Genomic DNA, 15,056 nt, shown 5'->3' with positions numbered 1-15,056 from the left:
CTTAGCATTTGCTATAATCTTACTTTTATTTCTCTTCCTTCTCAGAGATCACAGACCTCAGCCAGCTCTATTTTCTGTAATGACTGTCATAATCTGATCTTGGAAGCCAAATAAACCAAGAAAACACACAAATCCTCACCTCCACACTCATTATAACTTCTTGTTGTGGTTCAGTTGCTCAATCGTGTCTAATTCTTTGCAACCCCATGGACTGCAGCACGTCAGGCTTCCCTGTCTTTCACTATCTCCTGAAGGTTCTTCAAACCCCGTGGTAGCCATCTCCTCCTGCCCTCAATCTTTCCCAGCATCAGGGTCTTTTCTGGTGAGTCAGCTCTTCACATCAGGTGTCCGAACTACTGGAGCTTTAGTTTCAGCATCTGTCCTTCCAATGAATATTCAGGATTGATTTCCTTTAGGATTGACTGGTTCGATCTCCTTGCAGTCCAAGGGACTCTCAAGAGTCTCCTCCAGCACCACAGTTTGAAATTGTAGAGCATGAGCCATCTCAGAAACCATTTCATAGTGATAGACTTTTAGAGCTGTGAGGAATTCAAGGCCAAGACAGGTGGAGTGGTCTGTACAAAGTTGCACGGTCTTGGATATAAAATCCAAGGTCCATATTTTGCTGACTGTTAGCTGCTATTTTCAATGCAATGTGCTATTCCCCTGGCTCCATAAAGCAATAATATCATTACGTGCATTGCTACCATTTGGAATACAAATTTCATTTTTCTTCCCCTTTATGACTTTTAACGAATCGCCTCTGAAACTAGCAGAGTTAATTGAGAGAAAATGGTCTTAAAAGACCATCAAATCGAGGGGCAGCTTTGAAATGAGACAGATGTGGTTAAAATCCTTTACTAGCTGTCTGACCAAAGGGATATGATGTAATACGCTGAGCTTAGAATCCTCAGCTATAAAAAGGAAGCAGCGGCACTGATGCTAAGATGATTCCTCAGGCATTGACTCAATAAGCCTCTGCTACGAGCTTTTCCCATGATGTGCCAACGTCCATTCCAGAGATATGTAAAAGGTCCGTATCTGTCCTCAAAGAGTGTATGGTTTAGCAGTAGAAACAAATAAGGAAACAATAGCTTCAATCTCATCTACCAACCCCAATTCCTTCTTCAGGTCTTAATTAAGAATACTTTTCTCATCTCAGTTCGAGTCAAGTGTTTTCCTTTAAATAGAAACCAGGACCAGAAGTAGGGTGAGACTAGCTGAGTTCCTAGGGTGTACAGTTTAGAAATTTATTTATTTGGTTGTATATTGCCTTTAAAATGGAGGGATGTAAAGGGCATGAGGAGACCCAAGAGGACAGGGACCTACATCCATCCACCTGGCCGAGTGTCAGAAAGCTCATTGCAGGGAAGGTGGGGTCTTTGCTGAATTTCAGGCAGATGGGCTGGTAAAAGGTAATGAGGTCAGAGATGAAGGAATATCTAATTCATTCTGTGTGTGTGTTAGTCGTGTAGCTGTGTCCAACTCTTTGCGACTCCATGAACTGTAACCCACCAAGCTTCTCTGTGGAATTCTCCCGTCCATGGAATTCTCCGGGCAAGAATACTACAGTGGGTAGCCATTCCTTTCTCCAGGGGATCTTCCTGACTCAGGGGTTGAATCTGGGTCTCTGGCATTGCAAGCAGATTCTTTACCATCTGAGGTACCAGGGAAGCCCCTAACTCTGTTGAGAAAACTTCAGAATTCTGGCATTTTTTCACTACTCACAAAACCCTTTTAGGCATCAAGAAAACAAAGTCACCTGGCCAATGTCACTGAGAAAATTCAGGGTAAAAATAGGACAACAATTTGTGGTTCCTATGTTTTTAAGGAAATGTATATACATAGCTTCAGAAATATCTCTCACTGTCCATTGGCACAGTTCACAGATCCTCTCTGGCTGAAATGTCTCGGGCAGGACCCCAACAGCACGTGATGTCATTGTTCACTTGATAAGAGACAAAGGTTGTGTCTCTCTCATAAACAGAGAAGAAAGCCCTCTATTCACCGGGCGCTGACTGTCTGGTCCCATGAACCCACCCTCAAATGAGCTGTCCATCACCAGTAGGCTACGAAGACTCACGTAAGTAATGGGAGAAGTTTGATGTTGAATTAGAAGAAAATAAGTTGGTTCTTACTGATTTTGATTTTGTTTCTTGAACTAATTGACAGCAGAAAAGGGAATTGATGGGGATGGTGCCTCACAGAACTGAAAATAGGAGACTGACTCTTAGCCTTTTTGGACCTTTTCATGAAGACTGTTTTGTAGTTATTTGCATTGGGTTCCAATATCTAAAATCAGGCTCTATATTGCCTTTACTATTGTCTTCAGTTTAGTTCAGTTCAGTCGCTCAGTCGTGTCCGACTCTCTGCGACCCCATGAATCGCAGCACGCCAGGCCTCCCCATCCATCACCAACTCCCGGAGTTCACTCAGACTCACGTCCATCGAGTCAGTGATCACTATTGTCTTACTAAATAATTAATTTATTTTTGGCTGAGCTGGGTCTTCACTGCTGCATGGCTTTCTCTAGTTGCTGTGACCAGGGGCTATTCTCTCATTGTGGGGAGCAGGCTTCTGATTGCAGTGGCTTCTCGAGTTGTGGAGCACCGGCTTTCTTTAGGGCACAGGCTTTACTTTGCTCAGTAGTTGAGGCTCTCCGGTCCTAGAGCGTGCAGGCTCCAGGACTGGCAGCATGCAAGCTCAGCCTGGTTCATGGGCTTAGTTGCCCCACAGCATGTGAAAACTTCCCGGACCAGGTTCGAACCCATGTCCCCCTCCACTGCTGGTGGATTCTTAATTGCCGGACCACCAGGGAAGTCCATATGTTGGCTTTAGGTAGTCTTCAGATAAAATTGGTCCAGTTGGGGTACAAATTGGTCTTTATATGATAGGTTTTACACTGTAAAGGTGGGGGACTAAGTATTATTCAGTTATTACACTCGGCAAGGTCAACTGGTTCTGTTCAATGGCCCTCTCTTAGGAGTGAGGCAGACCAGCCTGGCTGGTGAGGGGCGCCAGGAAGCAGGTAGGAAAGTAGGGACACTGCTTGCCCACAGCTACACCCAGATGAAACTACAGACTGAACATCCATAGGTGACCAAAAGTGGGGACCACTGAGGGGTCTGGCCAAAGAATTGATTTGGGGTAGAATACCACGAAGCAGTATACCACAAAGCACCTGATGTGAAGAGCCAACTCATTAGGAAAGACCCTGATGCTGGGAAAGATTGAAGGCAGGAGGAGAAGGGGACGACAGAGGGTGAGATGGTTGGATGGCATCACCGACTCGATGGACGTGAGTTTGAGCAACCTCTGGGAGATAGTGAAGAACAGGGAAGCCTGGAGTGCTGCAGTCCATGGGGTTGCAAAGAGTCGGACACGACTGAGCAACTGAACAACGACACCACAAAGCAAGGGGCTTCTTCCCAGGTGGCAAAGTGGTAAAGGATCTGCTTCCAATGCAGGAGACACAGACGATGTGGATTTGATCCCTGGGTCAAGAAGACCCCCTGGAGAAGGAAATGGCATCCTGCTCCAGTATTCTTGCCTGGAAAATTCCATTGACTGAGGAGCCTGGAGGGCTGCAGTCCATGGGGTCCCAGTCAGACATGGCTGAGCACACACACAATGCATGCATGCACAAAGACAAAAGATGATGGACCACAAAGCAAAGGGAGCCTGAGCGAGGTGTCAGCGTTGGGATTCAGAGCCAAAGTGCCAAAGAACCAAGAAGGAAGCCAAGTGATGGGTGAGACTCTCATTAACACTGGACTCTATTTTGTGTGGATGGACTGGATCTGTTTAAAATTCTCAGGAATGGACAAACAGGTATGGATAATTTAGGTCCATCATTTTTAATCTCCTTTTCCTATTTTGACTGAAGTGATCTGGATAATGAGTTAAATTTTTCTTCATGTTATCTAATATAACTTCCTTAACACAGGTCTAGCAAGCACTCAGCTTGAAACTTTCTGCCCAAAGGACTTCTTGGGATAACATTTGGTGTTCTTTTGCCTGTATTGACCAGAGAAATGGGTTTTTTTTTTCCCCTCTCACTGGTTTCTCACTGATTGTATGTGTTGAGGGGTAGCCAGGGAGCGGACAGGGGAAGGAGTTGATCATATAATATTCATTCATTCACTTTACTTATAACTGCATTGTTTAGTACTGTTAATGTGCCAGATACGATGCTAGGAGCTAGGGACACAAAGATGAGCAGACACAATCCTTGACCTCAAGGGGCTCACAGCCTGGTAGGCACATGAAATGTTGTAAGTTGCTCTGATAGTTGACAATGCAGAGTGTGGCAATGTATCAAGGAGAGGGAACTGAACCTTGCTTAAGCTCCTCGTCTGCCCACCCTTGTGTGAAATGGGCTGCCTGGAGCTCCAAGGCATCTGCTCAATTTCTAGCTGGAGTTATTGTGTACGTGTGCTTCCCAGCTGGCCCTAGTGGTGAAGAACACGCCTGCCAATGCTGGAGACACAAGAGACACGGGTTTGATCCCTGGGTCGGGAAGAACCCCTAGAGAAGGAAATGTCAACTCACTCCAGCATTCTTGATTGAAAAATCCCATGGACAGAGGAGCCTGGCGGGCTACAGTCCACGGGGTCACAAAGAGTCAAACGTGACTGAGAACACAGAACAGCTAGGAGAACCTGGAGCTGCTGCCAAGCCTGACCTTCTCAACATGAGGCAGATGCTCTCATGCGTCTGCTGGTCACCAGGCTTGGGATGTGTTCAGTCTGTGATAAGGTGATGCTTTATAACTGACCTCCTAGCCCTTCCCAGGGTCTCTTTACCCTCTTCGTCAGGAAGATCCACACCCTTTTACAATTTCTTCTAAAGTCTGACCTTTCCTTTCACACAACTCCTAAAAGAAATCCACTGTAGCTTTGATTCTTTTCATGCTTTACAGACTGTAGTAAAAAGAGCCCAAGACCTGCATAAAACACTTACGCAGCGCTGTGTGTTTCAGACAGGTTCTCAGAGTCAGTTACAAACCTCCCTACTCCTGTACCAGATTCACAAACTTCCCCCGTCCTCCCAGATCCATTCAGGTATCACCCTCCTTAAGGTGACAACCTTGACAGTGTAGCACACAGCTGTGTCTCAGAATCTAGAACCCAAAAGTCAGTCAACAAGTATTTACTGAACAGTTTTCCTACTCAATCCTTATTCTCCTCTTCTTCCTAATTCACTCTTGATTTTTTGAGAAGCAGTAAACTTGAATCTATTTTTGCCATCTTTTCATGATGATGGAGGAGGGGCCATGTATCAGAATTCAGAATTCTGGTCCCCAAAATAAAGGCAGATGGCATTGGGTATGGGTCCCAGAGGACCATGCAGGGGTCCCTTCCTGAAAGGGCTACAGACTCATGGGCAAATGTGCTTTGGTTAAGGGAGGAAAGGAACAGGCTGAGCTGACTCCATCTTGAAAAAGAAGGAAACTCCATCTCTCACGTTCAGTGAGCTTTGGACTATATGCCTGGTAGCCATGGGGATAACATACACACGGCCGAACTGGCCTCCTGGACTGATAAACACCAGATTCCATACCAAGATTTCCCGTCACCAAAAAGAACATAATAATCCCTTATGTAGTCAATCACCTTGGTAATCTTTATGCCACCCATTGGTGTAGGCTACAATGTATAACCAGCTGACCCTTCTGATTATAAATCATGGCTGTAACCTGATTGTATCTCCCTTTAACACTTTCCAGGCTAGATTTAAGGAATTTGGGGATGTGGGCTTGAGGAACACACTTAAGGTTTTCACAAAAGCTGGTTGGGGTCCTTGGCTGAGAGGAGACTCTGCCTCGGGCTCGCAGGTGTAATAAACTGCACTCCACTGTCTGCATTGTCCTGAGTGTTTCCTGGAACGCAAGGCTACAACATGACCATCTTGACCTCTTACCCTTTGCCCTTTGTCCTCTCCTTTTCTCTTGCCTGCAAAGTGGCTGTGATGACTTAGAGATGCAACCAATTGTTTTCAAATGACCTTGAGGAAAAGATCTTCCCTGTGGAATTTTCTGTTAGAGCATCTGGATAGATTTCTGTACAGCTTTCTCTTGATGAATCCCCTGACAGGGAGCTCATTACTTAAAAAAACATGCCCCTGGGCAGGTCTAGTTGTTACAAAGCCTTATGAGATTTAAGTGAACCAAAATCTCTCATGGTATAAAGACCACCCATTGGTCATTATTCTGTCTTAAAGAATACCCCTAAAATAAACAGTCTCTGTCATGAAGTACCCTGGATATTTGAAAACACTGACCATGTATCTTCTATCTTTAGGCCTTGCAGGAGTGTTTCTTTTTGTTTGTTTGTTTTTCTAGTTCTGTTCTATTTTGCTGCAATTTTTTCCATGTTCTGAGTGAAAGGAATACATTATATTTTGACTATACATGTCCTAATCCTTAGTCATCTTGTTTTTATAAGCAATCATGTATATTCAACACATAATCACACATAAAAAAGGAGAAAAGATTCTGAAATGGTTTACTCCAGTCAACTGGAAAACCAGCTGACACAGGATAAAGACATAGTTTGTAAGATAGTTCAACAAAATAATTCTTGTTTCACGTGAAAATTTTATGCTGGTATGCTTTTTACATAGAGATGGCAGTTTTAAAATTTTACTTGTTAAAAAAAAAAAAACAAAGATTAATATGATTTAATTTCACACTTAGCTCTTGTCTTCACCACGTGTTTTTACCATGTTCTGATTTAGGAGAATTTTGTGTTTCAAAGATATTTTGCAATTCCTAACACCTGAACCTGGAGGCATGTAAGTCAGGAAGTTGGGTGGAAGAGATAGAAAACCTCACTTGACTAATGAATATGCAAGGCATTATACATATTAAACCACATGACGTAGCTAAAAATAAAATTCAGATACAAAATCACAGACATGCCTAATCAGAGTCCAAAGCAGAGATATCAAGGAAACACGGAACTGTAGGTTTATCTGACAACACAGAGTTATAATCCCAGTTCACTGATTGAGAGGGCGGGCATGCATTTGTATTCACAGGTAGAATGGCTTTTATTCCTCCTGGAAGGTGGCCTGGCCTCCCTGGGAATGTCTGGGGCCTCAACGGTTAATTCATCTACCCAGCATTCTTTTGTACCCTGCAGAGAGCTAACTGTGAAAAATCTTGCAGTGAGAAAAGCTGGCTTCCAAAGTGCTGCTTAAGTGACCTGACTTCTTAAAATAGTCCTTCATAAACAAAACTCACATGATCTAATTTGAGTGTGTAAATCCAATTATGTTCCCTGGGGAAGCACAGGGAAGATGATACTGGCTCTCACTGCTCTGTGATGGGTGATTGGGCAGAGTAGCAGTCTTCTACTTCAGCCCCAAGAAAATGCTTGAGGAGAAATTATTTATGGAATCCATTTTCTTGCTAACTGAGGGTCAGACCTATACATCCCAGAAATTTGCCTATTTTTTGTTCTTGGTACCTTGTGTTATAGAGAAAGTAAAGAACACGCCATATGTCTAGTGAACTGATACGACATCAGCTGTATATTCTAGACTTCCTGGTTGATCACAGCATCAGTATTGAGCTCATTCGTTGGTGAGAGGAAGGGTATGGGATGAGTATTGTAAGTGTCTCCCATGTTCTGAAACAAACACATGTAGGATCAACTCAAATAGACACACTTGGGAAATGAATAAGTTATCATCCTAAGAAATATTTAGACACCAGTGAAATGTCACATCAGCATGATTGTAGTAGTGTCCTTTGATTACATGTTGCCGGCAGAACTGAAGTTGGAATCAACTTTTTAAAAAAAAAATCTTTCCTTTTAATGCTTGGTTTCACTTATTTTTGATGCGCTCTTAAAATGCCATCAATCATCAAGGTGTAAATATGACTAATGCACTTGTCCTACTTAGCATGATACTGCAGCAGCTGCTCCAGAAATAAAGTCCTCCCAGTCTTCCCAGTTCCCATCTAATTATGCTCCGACAGACTGAAACCAGTCAGGTGACATTACTGGCTAGGCAGAAAAACAAACTCATAATTCAATCTTGCAAAGACCACACCACACATCATTTTACAACTCAGTCTAAATACACAGATGTCAAGCTTATTGGCAACTCCAGGGCAAATGCGTCTACAGATAGGAGGCTGAAGGGGCTTAGTTGGTCATTTCAGATGTCATTAAAAATATCCTTTGCAAAGCCTACTCTGCATTAAAAAAAAAAAAAAAGAGGAAAGGAAGGAAGGAATAGATAGAGTCAAAAAGGACAGTCTCTGGGTATTTTTTGGAAGTATGAGAGGATAATATTTCCATTTCCTGGTGTTCAGAGGACCCTCTTGGGAATGCTGACACTCAAATCTGCTTTTGAAAGTCATTTTCTCAGACAGGTTGGAACGCTGCAATTTTTTTTTTTTAAAGCCTACATGAATTTGCCAACCGAAAATGCACAGAAATGGAGGTATTTGGGCTTTTAAAAAATGCACATCATAACTAGTAAGGTGCTTGAAATAGGACTCCAGTTATACTCGTTTAATGGATATTTGTGTTTTCTGAAGTATCTGTCTTGATATCAAATACCAAATTGAGATAATTTAAATGACATGTCATTTGCCATGCATTAAGTAGTCATAAGATTCCCTTTATCTGACTTGGATTAGCAGACTTAGACAAAGAACATATAATATATGCTTATATTTAAATTTTATAAATGGGGAGAAAGATGGTAATTCCATTACGCTCACTTTGTCCTTACTGTCAAGTCAACCCTTCATTTAAATGATCAGAAACGTGCAAAGGCTACTTCTGTCCTGACCCCCACCTGCTCATACCAGACACCACTATCTCACCTAATATAAACGACAGATGCTCCCCAAAAGGATTTTTTAAAGGTCAAATGATAAGCTCTAAGTCCCTTGTTCGTAGTCAAGTGTAATGATCGTGCCTTAATTAGCATTCTTCTGGCACTGTTTCATCGGATGTATGTAAGATTGGGAAGAAAAGGCTGCTTTCCAAATTCAACTCTGACAGCATGACCTTGAGCACTAACTTACCTGGATTTGCATACTTGGCTGCATTTGCTCTAGAGTTATCTTGGAGCAATCACCTCCTCTCTGACACTTCTGCTTATCTGCCTCACCAAGAGGTTCAAAGGGCTAATTAGCCACTAGCTGCAGCATTTTAGAATCTCCCAGAGGGAGGCATAAAGCAGCAATCTTTCTGGCTAAATACTGCTGTCTCTCAGTGTTCCAATAACTAAATGATTTTCATCGTCTTATCACTAATGAACTGAAGAATGAGAATGAGACAAATTTCAAATGTTAGGTAGCCCATATTATTGTCACTGGCAATTAGAATAGAGTAAAATGCTAATTACAGCAACAGAGCTTAGGCTCTTATCTACTGGGTGGAAGAACTTAACAAATATGACCTTATCATCATAAGTTATTTACACATATAATGCCATTCTGTAATGAATTTTTAGATGGGTAAATTGAACTGGCAGGATAAACAATTTGTTTAACATGTAGAAGAATTCTGTGTTGTAGAGGAAATCTGGACAAAAGTGCTACTGTCTTTGGCTTGAATCACATAATGAAGCTGTTTGTTTCTTCAGCCTCTGAGTTGTGTCTGACTCTTTGCAACCCTGTGGACTGGAACCCACCAGGCTACTCTGTCCATGGGGTCCCTCAGGCAAGAACACTGAAGTGGGTTGCCATTTCCTTCTCCAGGGGATCTTCTCAGATCAGGGATCGAACCCGTGTCTCCTGTGTTGACAGGTGGATACTTTAAACTGAGCCACCAGTCACTCAGTTGTGTCTGACCCTTTGCAATCCCATGGACTATACAGTTGATGGAATTCTCCAGGCCAGAATACTGGAGTGGGTAGCCTTTTCCTTCTCCAGGGGATCTTCCCAACCCAGGGCTCAAACCCAGGTCTCCCACATTGCAGGCAGATTCTTTATCAACTGAGCCACATGGGAAGTCCCTGAGCCACCAGGGAAACCCGCAATGAAACTGATTTTACTTAAAATGGATGAGACTCCCCAAGGAAGGAATAACTGCAGTCCTAGTACTACCAGTAGCTGAACTATCTCAGGGGGAGATTTCGAAATAAAGGAATCCTTTGAACTGGGCTTTGTACCTTCTAAGGGTTCCTCAATATTTCCAATGCCGCTTTAGACATACAAAGTATGCAGGGATCGTATCTGTGTATTTGAACAGAACCTCCTTGGGTGGGAAGTTCACGACTTTCCTCTAATGGTTCACCAAGTGGAGAAAACAGAAACCATTTCCTTGCTGATAGTAAGGAACCTCCTGGCTGGCCCTTTTTATTGGGCTGGCCAAAAAGTTTGTTCGGGTTTTTCTGTACAGTATTACAAAAACCCGAACAAACTTTGTGGTCAACCTGATAGGTTCCATCTTGGATCCACAGTGGAAAGCACATGAGAGCTTTCCATATAGGGTATCTGCATACCCTCTCTCCATATAGGGTATCTGCAGAGATTTGCAGCTTGGTTGTTACCCTGTTAAGCCACAGATACCACATTCTTCTAGAGGAAAAGAGAAGCCGACTCTTAAGCCTGGATTAGAGAAGGCAATCACCAGCTCATTTGTTCCTTTTGAAAATGGCCTTTTCGGTGAAGGGAAATAGCTGAGAGGTATGTTCACTGTATCCTCAGCTTCCTACTTCTTGAAAATGCTAAGTTCAACATGAGCCATCCGCTTAATGGGAATCGAGACTAATGTAGGGAAAGAAGATATGCCAGTGTTTATGCCCTTCAGTTGACAAATTTATATCCGCTGAGCTAGATGATGAGATGAGCTAGCTACAAAGAGTCTGTTCCCCACAACTCAATCATTTTCCCCTCCTGGTTGCCCTTTGGCTGTTTTGTTATATGTTAATTCTTGGGCTATATGGGATATTACTCCCTTGAGTGGTGAAACACGGGTGAAATTCTCGCTCTGAAGCCACTTCAAATGCTTATGTTTTTATAAGGATGCTCTCTGAAAAGTTTCTGAAATATGATTGGCATTGAGCTAGGATGTGAACCCCGGAGAAGGCAATGGCAACCCACTCCAGTACTCTTGCCTGGAAAATCCCATGGATGGAGGGGCCTGGTAGGCTGCAGTCCATGGGGTCACTAGGAGTTGGGCACAACTGAGCGACTTCACTTTCACTTTTCACTTTCATGCATTGGAGAAGGAAATGGCAACCCACTCTAGTGTTCTTGCCTGGAGAATCCCAGGGACGGGGGAGCCTTGTGGGCTGCTGTCTGTGGGGTTGCACAGAGTCGGACATGACTGCGCGACTTAGCAGCAGCAGTAGCAGGATGTGAATCCAGGCCTCACCACTTGTTATTCTTATCATCTTCCGGATGTCCCTCTAAAGTTTCTAAGAATCTGTCATTTCTTCTCTGAAATAAAAGTGATGGATGTTACCATCTGTTTGGCATTACTAGATGAGATCATGTATGCAAAGGCTCTTGGTTATATGCAAAATATTGTACAAATGTAAAGAGTTGCTACCGTGCTTTGATTTCCCCAAAGGTGTTTATGTGTAAAAGACTGTCTTGCATACATAGCTGTATGTGTGTGTATAGAAAGCTTTCACCAACACAAACGTCAGGGAACTTGGCTATTCCATAATATTGCTTACGCAATGAGTAGTCTTGCTCATTCAGTGATTGAAGGGCCTACCAGGTGCCTGGCATTTTTCTAGGTGATGAGGATAAAATAATAAATATGATAGACAACGTCTTGCCTCTTACATGGTGTTTACATTCTTGTGAGGGTACGGGGTTGGAAGAAGAAACACAGGAAATACAAACAAATCAGATCATTTCAGATGATGCACGTGCTCTGGAGAAAACAAGGCTCGTCACGCACCAGGGAGTGGCATCTGAACTGAGTCTGGAGTCATGAAGATGTGTCAGTCATGTGAAGACCTGGCAAAAATCGTTCTAGGCAGCAGGCATAAAGCCTAAGAAGTGGGAAAGAGTTCAGGATATTTGAAAGACAGGAAAACAGTGATTTGGAGGCTGAGGAGTAGAAGGGAAAAGAAAGGAAGAGAGAAGGAAAAGGAAAGAGGAGAGAAGAGAAATCTAATTAGCAAGAAAAGCAGCATCAGATAATAATGGATCCAGTAGCCCATAGTAAGGAGTTAGGATTTTATTCCAGTTTCTATAAAAGGTCGTTAGAAGGTATTAAGTGTGCCCTGTATATCACCAAATGGTATACCAAACATCACCAATACAAAAACCACAGGCTTTTTGTGTGTGTGTGTATGTTTTTAAGCTATTAATGCTTAACTTCATCCACCTGCAAGATCCAGGAAAGACACTTGAACCTCTAGAGGGCGCCAAAGGAAAATGTTTTGTAGCCACCAAGGTTCTTTTCAGCACCTAAAGTCAGAGGAAAGCGCTCTCTACTTGTGCCTTCAGTCTGGTAAAAGGTGACAAGTTAAGAGAGGATGGTTCATCTACAGTTCCTACCCAAACAGGAAGTTGGATGAGCTTGGTATGCAGGTACCAGGACCCTAGTTTTCACACCGAAGGATTGTTTATGATGGGGTGGGAGTAGGAAGACATTTGGGGGTTATTTTTAATCTTCTCCCATCTGGTAGTATTTTAGTGGAGTATAAAACAAATATGGATCCAAACTTTACTTTCTGGATTCGTTTGGCAAAAAAAAAGTATCTCTATACTTAGGGCTTTGAAAATATTCATCATTTGCAACTTAGGATGTGTTATTCTAAATACTATTCCAAACTGACTTGATGAAGTCTTTCAGTAATGCATACCAAGAAAGGCTACTGCATGAGAAGCGGTGGATTATGATAAATGGAATTTTCCGCAAATGGCCAGATAGTTATATTATGAAAACGACTCATAGTGGAAAAAAGAGAGAAGGGGAAGGAAAGAGGAGAATGAGACAGAAAAACTGAGAAGGGGAAGAAGGGGAAAGGAGCAGGAGGGGTCAGGAGAGGTCAGCTGATGTCTAGGCAGGTAGTAAAGGAAATGCAAAGCAGGAGAGAACTTGGGAGAAAGGGAGAGAATCAGAGGACACTGGGGCTCACATCACCAGGTCAACGAGATTCAGAAACACAGTTAACATATACTTTCCTATAATCTCCAAACTGAGACTCTTATCATATGTGGATATTACAGGTTCATGGTGATTTTGAGAAAACATTCACTATTATCTTTAATAAGAAAAAATTCAGCTGGTCAGACCTTACTCACAGAGGCTCTCAGGTCCTCATTTCACGCCTGATGATCACAGCCAAGTACTTTATATGCTCTTTGCTCTGCCCAGGGAGACTTCAAAAAGCATCGTAAAAGCAGTCAACCAGATAAGTAACCTGAGCAAATGGATACAGAGCCAGCAGAGGAGAGAGAGAATCCCAAATCAGCTAGAAGCCCAGAAGGTCAGTGATGGGGAAAGCGCTCTGACAGTGCCAGCACTCTAAAAATCGTGAGCAGTTTTCATAGGTATTGTACCTGTTTATTCTAAGAAGCATTATTCAATGCTCAGACCTCAAGAGGAGCCTCTGAACTTCCAATAGAGCAAAAGTACCCCAGAGGCTGAAGCTAAAGCAGGAACGTACAAAGCATGCCCCTCTTCAAGCACCTCTCATCAGCTTTTTATTTGAAAACACTTCCGCTGATACACTTCCTTCATTATTATGGAGATGACCCTCCTTCCATTTACTCTTGTTACCTACCAGAGATTTGGCCAAGGAAGTGCCAGGACATTAATTATCTATTGATTTCAATGAATTTAAACAATAGTCATCGTCTACCTCCTCCTTCACGGATGAAGAGAACTCTGTTCACAAAACCACATCCATATTTAATGGGGAAAGATAGGAAGAAAGTGGGAGAAAGGGACATAAAGAGTCAGGTTCCACCTAAATATTTCAAACCATCTACATCAAAATGCCCCTTTCCAATGAAGCAAAACTTGCCTTCTTTACTAATGGCATGCCCCCCCCCTCCCCGCCAACTTCAAGTTCCGAATTTAATTTATTCAAAGCATTGGGGTTGGATCCTGTGATAAGAGAAGATAACCTTGTAGACTCAAAAGACAAAAAAGAATTCCCACGTAAAACATGTATCACAGGCTTGACTGAAGGATTGCGTGAGAAAACTTAGGTAGGGTACCCAGCACCAAAAATTAGTACAGGGTTAACTAATGTTGATTCCTTTGCAGCACAGAGATTCAGAGAAACCCAACACTGAATCCCACAGTCCCTTACAACTCCCTGCTGTAACGCTTATGAGTAAAGCTGCCAAGGAATGGGGCACCTTCTAAATTGGGGTGCTTCTCCTCCCCTTCCGTCTCCTGCTCCAGAGCCTCACTGCAGCCCCTGGGGGATGTGTGAAGAGCAGAAAGAAGACTGTACATCAGCTAAGAAGCTAAGAAGAGAGGAATTACTCACAGAATCAGAGTGGAATGGTGGAGTTGGTAGAAACTTTAGAGGTCATTTAGTTCCAGTTCCCTCTAAGAAGAAAGAAATACCATCCCAGGGGGACCCAGGACCTCCTAGGTGCAAGGCACTGTGCCAGGCTGGGGGAGGAGACTCGAAGGGAGAAGCGATTTCTAAAGAACCCCCAGGGGAGTCAGGGGAAGAGCAAGGCAGGCAGGAGTTACCTGATTGATGGAAATGACCGCCAGCCTGGGGATGACCGCTTGGAGGACCACCTGCATCAAAGAGGTGCCTAGGCCGGCCAGGATGGCCCAGGTGAGCGGCAGCGGCAGCATGCTGTAGGTGGCAAAAAGGGTGAAGAGCACGTAGCCGATGCCGTCTCCCAGGAGCCCATAGCCGAGCCCTGCTGCTAAGATCTGGGTGGTCATGGCCACCCAAGTGACCACACCGCTGTACTGCAGGTATGTGTGCGAGGTGGTGTCCTTTCTGACCACCACCAGGGCGCAGATCACCACCTCTATGCCGGTGAAGAAGCCCAGCAGGATGCCCTTGAGCGGGTCCATGGGGGCCGAGGCCAGGCTCAAGTGGAGAACCAGGAGGGTGAGTTTGGTCAGCACGTCCAGCACGTT

The 15,056-nt window shown here is 43.5% G+C and overlaps 1 protein-coding gene across 1 annotated transcript in view; it reads right to left on the bottom strand.

Annotated features, from left to right (window-relative positions):
• ADCY8 (adenylate cyclase 8 (brain)) overlaps nt 1–15,056 on the bottom strand; it is a 227,901-nt gene that overhangs the window by 212,195 nt on the left and 650 nt on the right. Inside the window, 1 exon segment of the mRNA XM_010844318.1 lies at nt 14,652–15,056. This exon segment is cut by the window's right edge and continues 15 nt beyond it. Within this exon segment, the coding sequence (XP_010842620.1) occupies nt 14,652–15,056 (405 nt within the window).

The sequence above is a fragment of the Bison bison genome, unplaced genomic scaffold, assembly GCF_000754665.1.
Source record: "Bison bison bison isolate TAMUID 2011002044 unplaced genomic scaffold, Bison_UMD1.0 scf7180017864199, whole genome shotgun sequence".
Lineage (NCBI taxonomy): Eukaryota > Metazoa > Chordata > Mammalia > Artiodactyla > Bovidae > Bison > Bison bison.
This window is presented reverse-complemented; position numbering and strand designations above follow the sequence as displayed.